We start from the raw sequence: 10,348 nt of genomic DNA on the forward strand, positions 1-10,348 counted from the left end.
AAGATCGCACCTTTGAATGTAGGACGCGCAAATAATAAGCTTGTTTTAATAACTGTTTAAGAACGTTCTCTGTTAAGTATTTCTGAAATTATATTTGTTTGTTCAGAGCGCTCAGTATAAAAGCACCATCCGATCAAAAGCATCGTGTCAAGGCAAAAAAACCTCTCTCCTCCCCCCTAGTATTACAAATTTGTCACGCGGAAGATTAAACGATCATGCACAGACTGTTTGGTCTGTTTTCGGTAGCATCACCTAGGACAAAAGGCTATTGTTTTGATGAATTGGACCCGGTACAATAGACCATTTCATTTCATTTCGACGCCGGAACGTGATGCGATTCGCTTCGTTTTTGCTCAGAAACAGACAGACATTCCGACGATTAAACTATATGGCGTTTGTATACGTACTGAAGTCTATTAAACAATATATAAATGGACATGAAGCGAATCAGATTTTTTCGGCATATCCGAATTTCATTCGATATTCACACAGATCTACTCTTAAAAGTCAGAGATCTTCTAAAAGCTCAACAGAACTTGCTTGCATTTGATCTCCTCCCTTGTAAAAATGTAATAGGTTATGCGTATGAATGTGTATAGTAAATAAAGAGACTTCTTCTTCTCGTAAATGTATTTCTAAGACTTGTGCTGCTTATTGTCTACCCCCATGTAGCTCTCAAGAATTTGCTACGAGAAAACAGGAAACAGAAGACCAGAAGGAATGATGCAACGATAAAAAACTTTTCTTCATACATCAAGGATCGGGACCTTCAAGAAGCGATACAACTAGCTATATTAGGACTTTAAAAGATAAAAAATGACAGAGGGGACATTAAAAAATATAGATGACCTCGAAAAGCATCTTACAAAAGCCAAAGCGAATAACAACAGAGCAGAGGAAGAACATACTTATAACAGCCTCGGCAACGCTTATCTCTCCCTCAGCGACTTCCACAGAGCAATATATTACCACAACCAACACCTGAGCATTGGCCAGGAAGTCAGCGACAGGGCCGGAGAAGGACGTGCCTATGCCAATCTCGGCAATGCTTATGACTCCCTCGGCAAATTCCAACAAGCAATAAATTACCACAACCAACACCTGAGCATTGCCCAGGAAGTCGGCGACAGGGCCGGAGAAGGACGTGCCTATTGTAATCTCGGCAATGCCTATCACTCCCTCGGCAAATTCCAAGAAGCGATAAATTACCACAACCAAGACCTGAGCATTGCCCAGGAAGTCGGCGACAGAGCCGGAGAAGGACGTGCCTATGGCAATCTTGGCAATACTTATGACTCCCTCGGCAAATTCCAAGAAGCGATAAATTACCACAACCAAGACCTGACCATTGCCCAGGAAGTCGGCGACAGAGCCGGAGAAGGATGTGCCTATGGCAATCTCGGCAATACTTATGACTCCCTCGGCAAATACCAAGAAGCGATAAATTACCACAACCAACACCTGACCATTGCCCAGGAAGTCGGCAACAGGGCCTGTGAAGGACGTGCCTATGGCAATCTCGGCAATGCTTATGACTCCCTCGGCAAATTCCAACAAGCAATAAATTACCACAACCAAGACCTGAGCATTGCCCAGGAAGTCGGCGACAGGGCCGGCGAAGGATGTGCCTATGGCAATCTCGGCAATACTTATCACTCCCTCGGCAAATACCAAGAAGCGATAAATTACCACAACCAACACCTGAGCATTGCCAAGGAAGTCGGCGACAGAGCCGGAGAAGGATGTGCCTATGGCAATCTCAGCAATACTTATGACTCCCTCGGCAAATTCCAAGAAGCGATAAATTACCACAACCAAGACCTGACCATTGCCCAGGAAGTCGGCGACAGGGCCGGAGAAGGATGTGCCTATGGCAATCTCGGCAATACTTATGACTCCCTCGGCAAATACCAAGAAGCGATAAATTACCACAACCAACACCTGACCATTGCCCAGGAAGTCGGCAACAGGGCCTGTGAAGGACGTGCCTATGGCAATCTCGGCAATGCTTATGACTCCCTCGGCAAATACCAAGAAGCAATAAATTACCACAACCAAGACCTGAGCATTGCCCAGGAAGTCGGCGACAGGGCCGGCGAAGGATGTGCCTATGGCAATCTCGGCAATACTTATCACTCCCTCGGCAAATACCAAGAAGCGATAAATTACCACAACCAACACCTGACCATTGCCCAGGAAGTCGGCAACAGGACCTGTGAAGGACGTGCCTATGGCAATCTCGGCAATGCTTATCACTCCCTCGGCAAATTCCAACAAGCAATAAATTACCACAACCAAGACCTGACCATTGTCCAGGAAGTCGGCGACAGGGCCGGAGAAGGAGGTGCCTATGGCAATCTCGGCAATGCTTATCACTCCCTCGACAAATTCCAAGAAGCAGTAAATTACCACAACCAACACCTGACCATTGCCCAGGAAGTCGGCGACAGGGCCGGAGAAGGGCGTGCCTATGGCAATCTCGGCAATGCTTATCGCTCCCTCGGCAAATTCCAAGAAGCAATAAATTACCACAACCAACACCTGACCATTGCCCAGGAAGTCGGCAACAGGGCCGGAGAAGGAAGTACCTATGGCAATCTCGGCAATGCTTATCACTCCCTCGGCAAATTCCAAGAAGCAATAAATTACCACAACCAACACCTGAGCATTGCCCAGGAAGTCGGCGACAGGGCCGGAGAAGGACGTGCCTATGGCAATCTCGGCAATGCTTATCACTCCCTCGGAAAATTCCAAGAAGCAATAAATTACTACAATCAAGACCTGAGCATTGCCCAGGAAGTCGGCGACAGGGCCTGTGAAGGACGTGCCTATGGCCATCTCGGCAATGCTTATGACTCCCTCGGCAAATTCCAAGAAGCAATAAATTACTACAACCAAGACCTGAGCATTGCCCAGGAAGTCGGCGACAGGGCCGGAGAAGGATGTGCCTATGGCAATCTCGGCAATACTTATGACTCCCTCGGCAAATACCAAGAAGCGATAAATTACCACAACCAACACCTGACCATTGCCCAGGAAGTCGGCAACAGGGCCTGTGAAGGACGTGCCTATGGCAATCTCGGCAATGCTTATGACTCCCTCGGCAAATACCAAGAAGCAATAAATTACCACAACCAAGACCTGAGCATTGCCCAGGAAGTCGGCGACAGGGCCGGCGAAGGATGTGCCTATGGCAATCTCGGCAATACTTATCACTCCCTCGGCAAATACCAAGAAGCGATAAATTACCACAACCAACACCTGACCATTGCCCAGGAAGTCGGCAACAGGACCTGTGAAGGACGTGCCTATGGCAATCTCGGCAATGCTTATCACTCCCTCGGCAAATTCCAACAAGCAATAAATTACCACAACCAAGACCTGACCATTGTCCAGGAAGTCGGCGACAGGGCCGGAGAAGGAGGTGCCTATGGCAATCTCGGCAATGCTTATCACTCCCTCGACAAATTCCAAGAAGCAGTAAATTACCACAACCAACACCTGACCATTGCCCAGGAAGTCGGCGACAGGGCCGGAGAAGGGCGTGCCTATGGCAATCTCGGCAATGCTTATCGCTCCCTCGGCAAATTCCAAGAAGCAATAAATTACCACAACCAACACCTGACCATTGCCCAGGAAGTCGGCAACAGGGCCGGAGAAGGAAGTACCTATGGCAATCTCGGCAATGCTTATCACTCCCTCGGCAAATTCCAAGAAGCAATAAATTACCACAACCAACACCTGAGCATTGCCCAGGAAGTCGGCGACAGGGCCGGAGAAGGACGTGCCTATGGCAATCTCGGCAATGCTTATCACTCCCTCGGAAAATTCCAAGAAGCAATAAATTACTACAATCAAGACCTGAGCATTGCCCAGGAAGTCGGCGACAGGGCCTGTGAAGGACGTGCCTATGGCCATCTCGGCAATGCTTATCACTCCCTCGGCAAATTCCAAGAAGCAATAAATTACTACAACCAAGACCTGAGCATTGCCCAGGAAGTCGGCGACAGGGCCGGAGAAGGATGTGCCTATGGCAATCTCGGCAATACTTATGACTCCCTCGGCAAATACCAAGAAGCGATAAATTACCACAACCAACACCTGACCATTGCCCAGGAAGTCGGCAACAGGGCCTGTGAAGGACGTGCCTATGGCAATCTCGGCAATGCTTATGACTCCCTCGGCAAATACCAAGAAGCAATAAATTACCACAACCAAGACCTGAGCATTGCCCAGGAAGTCGGCGACAGGGCCGGCGAAGGATGTGCCTATGGCAATCTCGGCAATACTTATCACTCCCTCGGCAAATACCAAGAAGCGATAAATTACCACAACCAACACCTGACCATTGCCCAGGAAGTCGGCAACAGGACCTGTGAAGGACGTGCCTATGGCAATCTCGGCAATGCTTATCACTCCCTCGGCAAATTCCAACAAGCAATAAATTACCACAACCAAGACCTGACCATTGTCCAGGAAGTCGGCGACAGGGCCGGAGAAGGAGGTGCCTATGGCAATCTCGGCAATGCTTATCACTCCCTCGGCAAATTCCAAGAAGCAGTAAATTACCACAACCAACACCTGACCATTGCCCAGGAAGTCGGCGACAGGGCCGGAGAAGGGCGTGCCTATGGCAATCTCGGCAATGCTTATCGCTCCCTCGGCAAATTCCAAGAAGCAATAAATTACCACAACCAACACCTGACCATTGCCCAGGAAGTCGGCAACAGGGCCGGAGAAGGAAGTACCTATGGCAATCTCGGCAATGCTTATCACTCCCTCGGCAAATTCCAAGAAGCAATAAATTACCACAACCAACACCTGAGCATTGCCCAGGAAGTCGGCGACAGGGCCGGAGAAGGACGTGCCTATGGCAATCTCGGCAATGCTTATCACTCCCTCGGAAAATTCCAAGAAGCAATAAATTACTACAATCAAGACCTGAGCATTGCCCAGGAAGTCGGCGACAGGGCCTGTGAAGGACGTGCCTATGGCCATCTCGGCAATGCTTATGACTCCCTCGGCAAATTCCAAGAAGCAATAAATTACTACAACCAAGACCTGAGCATTGCCCAGGAAGTCGGCGACAGGGCCGGAGAAGGACGTGCCTATGGCAATCTCGGCAATGCTTATCACTCCCTCGGAAAATTCCAAGAAGCAATAAATTACTACAACCAAGACCTGAGCATTGCCCAGGAAGTCGGCGCTAGGGCCTGTGAAGGACGTGCCTACGGCAATCTGGGCGATTTTCACCTCTCCCTCGAAGACTTTCAACAAGCAATAAAGAATTACAAGAAGTGCCTGAGCATTGCCCGGGAAGTCGGCGACAGGGCCGGGGAAGGACGTGCCTATAACAATTTCGCCAATGCTTATTTGTCCCTCGACGAGTTTCAACAAGCAATAGAGTACTTCTTAAAGTATCTCTGCATTGCCGAGGAAGTCGGTGACAAGTCTTCTGAAGGAAAAGCATATTACGCACTGGGTTTTTCTCTTTTAAGGTTAGGTCGTTGGAATGAGGCTTTATTTCATTTTATCGCCAGCGTAGAAATCCTTGATGCTATCAGGGCCAGTTGCATTTCGGAAGATGCACTGAAAATAAGTTATCGTAATCTTTATAAAGGTGCCTACAGTTGTTTGTGGCAAGTTCTAATAAAGCTTCAATTGACGGATGAGGCTTTATACGCTGCCGAGAAGGGACGAGCACAGGCCTTAGTAGATGCGTTGAAAATAAATTATGGCTTAACATCACTTTCGCTCAAGTCAAATGAATCTGAAGAAGAACTCGCAATCATTTTAAAGAAGATATCTGTTTCGACAGTTTTTCTGGCAGTTCAAAAAGAAACAATCAATATGTGGGTCTTGAGGAAGGAAAGGAAAGCTATTTTTAGGCAAGCGGAGCTTAAAGTTGAAAGAACGCACGAAGACTATTTTGCTGTACTTTTAGAAACTACCTTGAAAAACATTAGGGCTGGCGTCGATGTTCGGTGCGAGAATCGGTCATTGGATGAGCGAAAGGATAACCAAACTTCCAGCACTGAAAAGGATGATCAAATATTGGAGCTGTCGCACGAGACTATCGACCGTTTTAAGCCACTCTATGATGCAATCATTGGTCCCATTGAAGACTTGCTTGATGGTGATGAACTCATTGTAGTCCCTGATGGCGCTTTGTCCTTAGCTCCTTGGGCCGCGCTAAGTGAATCTTTTAGGATCCGCACAGTTCCCTCACTGACAAGTCTGAAATTCATCATAGATTCTCCAGATGAATACCACTGTAAAACTGGCGCCCTGCTTGTTGGAGATCCATGTCTGACGAAAGTTACAAATAAAGGGGGTTATCCTATTTATGATCAACTGAAATACGCAAAAAAGGAGGTGGAGATGATTGGAGAAATTCTTAAATGCCAACCACTGACGGGAGAAGCAGCAACCAAAAAAGAAGTTCTTCGCAGAATAAATTCGGTTGCTTTGGTTCACATTGCAGCACACGGAAGTAAAGAAACTGGTGAAATTGCTTTGGCTCCAGACCCTTGCTGGGAATGCAAGATTCCTGAGGAGGAGTATTTTTTGAGAATGTCTGATATACAAGCTGTAAAACTGAGAGCCAGGCTGGTTGTCCTTAGTTGCTGTCATAGTGGTCAAGGAGAGGTCTCGTCTGAGGGTGTGGTCGGTATTGCTCGGGCTTTCTTGTTTGCTGGTGCTCGTTCCGTGGTGGCGACACTCTGGGCAATTAATGACGAAACAACCCTGGAGTTTATGAAAAGTTTTTACCAACACCTGAGGGGTGGAGAAAGTGCTAGTTCTGCTCTTCAGAGGGCCATGAAATGTCTCCGGGACTCGGACAAGTTTTCTGCCCCAAAGTACTGGGCTCCATTTGTACTGATTGGTGATGACGTTACGATTGAATTTCATGAAAGTAACCGCGAAAGTAGTAAGTAGAAGAAGTTTTTCTTTAATTTGTAAATTTTTGATTTTCATTGTCTCGAAACCCAAAAACATAAGTTGTAAAAAAAGGAATCAAAGAGCATCTTTTGAAAAAATTTAAGATAATTGGCAGTTTCGTTTGTAACAAGGAAAGCAAGTGGCAATCTTGAAAAATAAGAATGCAACGGGTGCCTACTGTTCGATTGCTATGGATTGACTCAATTCGATTCTATTTGTTACAAACTGTTAACAAATTAATAAAACATTGAAGACACACTTCAATGTTCTTAAAGAATCTGATCACTCACTTTGCATTGCTGGCCTATGTTATTGTTATCCTAAGAGAAGATTATATTACATTCCGTTATCGGGTCAAAGATGACAATTCAAGACATCAGCGAGAGAAAATAGCTCCAATATTTCACAAATGCCAGTTACAAACAAAATTGAATAACAGTGAGAACGTTTGTGTGGACAATAGGGAGCTTCAATGCAAATACCGTAAACTGCCACTTATAAGCCTCTCCCCCTCCCCACCCCCCCACCCCCCCCCAGTTATATGACCATCTGCCTGTAAACATAAAAATACATCGATTATAAGCCCCCTCCAAATGTGTGGAACTGAATTTGATTTATTATGGCGTTTTGAACCTTAATTAAAGACAGCAAATACAAAAAGTACTTTGATCAACACCGCTATAGCTTATCTCGAAGCGTTTTCTCTATTCCGGTTATAATCCCCCTCGGATACAAGCCTCTCCGTTCTATAAGCTCTTCTAAAACCCCTTGCGAAGGTGGTTACTTCAACCTATTTAGCGGCGATATGCATTAAAGATGATAATCAAATAACTGTCCCCGTTTTTTGGTTGCTTGATTTGAAGGTTAGCTGTTTTTAATAATAAAAGAGATTGCTTATACATCTTCGGAAAGCTGTATGAACGCCAAAGGTTTTGCTATGAGCTCCAGTCAAGGTTTGATTTTACTCTGTACGAGGCTCCTATTTTATTTTATCGAGAATGGGAAATAAAATGATTTATCAGTTGGATGACACATGAAAACATCATGAAAATCCTCTCGGTTAATCTTTAAGTGTTCAAATTCTGCCTTGTTTTGCTGTCAAGTTTCAAATTCATTTCGTCCTTGACATCGTGCACTACTTGAAGGCGTTATTTTTCTGAAGTATATTAATGCAGTATATGTTATTTTCTTCAGTTACAGGGGACGTTGATATGTGATGTCAGAAAACTTCTGAAAGAGTGTCTGTGTTTACACATACAAAGAGGGCTTCCCGTTTAAGAGACTGTGTGATACCAAAAACACATTTTTTTGCCAGATGGAATTTTACTATCTATAGGCCATTTTCACAATAACTTCATTTTACTACTACTGCCAGAATACTTCAGGGTTTTGCCCTGTTGGCAAATTAGGGCATTTGTCGCTAGGATTACTAAGAATGACTATGAAAGGGAAAACAAAGAATAGGATTCTGGTGGAAGTAATAAAGATCACGTCATCGTGTAAATGGCCTATTTTAATTAATTATTAATAACAGTAGAATATGAGACCGTAAAAGCCTTTTTTACTTAAAAAAATGCTTAATGTAACCACAACAACTTAAGACTGATAAATACGTAAACAGCAGTATTTGACATGTGCTGCTTTTCGTCTCATGTGAGGGAATCCAAGACAGTCTTGGATTCTCGATTCCACGGCGTGGATTCCTGATTCCAGACACTTGATTCCAGTTTTTTCCAATAGAACCTTGGATTGGATTCCAATCCTTAGTAGGATTACGGATTCGTTGAACTGTATTCCGCATTCCAAAGCCCAGAATTCCAGATTACACAAGCAAAAATTTCACGGATTCCAGAACCCGGATTCCTTCACATTGGCCGATGCTTTTGTTAACATTTTGTTATATATCGTCAATAATCGTTTGACCCCAATGCAAGAGTCATGTTGATCATAATCATCAGTAGATGAATAAGAGATTGTAGTCGTGAAAAGGACTATTGATGACAGAGACTGAGCATCAAAGTGAATTGTATATTGTCAAACTCTGGCCGTGATTTGTCAACAAAGTCGTGATAGCATTGGTCGTCAGTCAATAACAACAAAATACTATTGTTCTAGAAGACTCTAAGTTCGAATGGTGAGTTTCGATCCGATCCGTCGTTTTACACTTTGACATCTGTCACTTTATAGTTAGTCCAACTTTTGGGTTTTGTTCAGTCAGTTTGTTCAATTTTTTACTTTAGATTAATGCTTGTCTTTGTAACGTTTTATTGGAAAGCATAAGATAAGCTAAGATGGTCAGTCCAAACTAACCATGGAGGGTATCCGAAAACAAGTTTTTTTTTAAAAAAAAAAACTCTAACCAACAGCGTTAAATATGCACTGAACACGCCGCATAACTTTTTAAGGCCATGCCCACACTAATGTGTTATCAAAACTGATCAAAACGCCTCCGGTTTTGGCGATCACGAAAACGGCAACGAAACTATGGATATCCATACTTGCGTTAAGTTTCGGTTTCTACAGTCAATACTAAACTAGGAAAAACACATATCTGGAGACAAATGTTTTCGTACCCAGGGTATTCTCAAGGGCCTGTTGAGCTGCGAATTCAGCGCATTTGTAAACCTTTGTTTTCGCTCTTTATACTTACATAGCCGTTGACCTCGATTTTGAAAAGTCTCCACCTTTGAGGCCGTTTTATGCTTTTTTATCGTTTTAGTGTGGACGAAAAGCCAAAACGTATTAAAGGTAGGCGTTTCCAAACAACTATGCACTAGTGGGAAGCCGCAATAGATTATTTAGTGAGTCAGTAAATCCAGCGCAAATTATTCGTGTACTACGACGTGAGCGCAGTATGATTTTTAATTGTTGATAACCCATGTATCAGAGCTGTGGTTCAGAAAAGTTGCATTACCTTTATCGTGCCATTAATTTAATTCCAATTGTAATTGTTGTTTTTCTGAGTTATCAAACAGATCAGTTTCAGATCGCTTGTCCACAACGTGCTGTGGTTTGGTACTAAGAAACGCAACAGCAATCGTTCAACTATGACTGCTTTAAAATCGGACGGGTGTTTTGTTTCCTGTACTATCGAGTTTTTCCAGGCTATAGATTTAAAGCATAGCCTAGGGTATTCATATCACGTCACTTTAGGACGTAACTGCTTTTAACTGCTTAGGTTTAATCCCAGCGCGTTGCGTAGCACAGTGATCAGATTTTTGATGTTACAGTGTACCCATAGCTTAGTAATGTTGTATTAATCTTAACCTGAATAAAAGGAGACGTTAAGTGCAATTGCTGATCTCAATGATTTCAAAAAATATTTCAAAAAGACACTTATCCTTTACACTTTCTCGACAGAGGCCCTGAAGGCATCGTCGATTAGGGATGGTCGATCGTATCAAGA

General features: G+C 44.2%; 1 protein-coding gene across 1 annotated transcript; it reads left to right on the top strand.

The window, feature by feature from the left end:
- The first annotated feature begins 816 nt into the window (after positions 1-816).
- Positions 817-8,193, top strand: LOC140932492 (uncharacterized). The gene is made up of 3 exons (XM_073382101.1): positions 817-5,122; positions 5,462-6,931; positions 8,137-8,193. Exons 1-3 carry the CDS (start codon positions 817-819, stop codon positions 8,157-8,159), a joined length of 5,799 nt encoding a protein of 1,932 aa, XP_073238202.1. The 3' UTR covers positions 8,160-8,193.
- Positions 8,194-10,348: the final 2,155 nt, after the last annotated feature.

The sequence above is a fragment of the Porites lutea genome, chromosome 1, assembly GCF_958299795.1.
Source record: "Porites lutea chromosome 1, jaPorLute2.1, whole genome shotgun sequence".
In the NCBI taxonomy this organism is placed as follows: domain Eukaryota; kingdom Metazoa; phylum Cnidaria; class Anthozoa; order Scleractinia; family Poritidae; genus Porites; species Porites lutea.

Bases quoted from the DNA above. Each gene is read 5' to 3' on its own strand.
- LOC140932492 (XM_073382101.1), top strand. From the start codon at position 817: ATGACAGAGGGGACATTAAAAAATATAGATGACCTCGAAAAGCATCTT. The intron at 5,123-5,461 runs GCAATGCTTATC...AGTCTTCTGAAG, and splicing joins ACGTGCCTATGGCAATCTCG to GAAAAGCATATTACGCACTG. The intron at 6,932-8,136 runs GTAAGTAGAAGA...TATTTTCTTCAG, and splicing joins TGAAAGTAACCGCGAAAGTA to TTACAGGGGACGTTGATATG.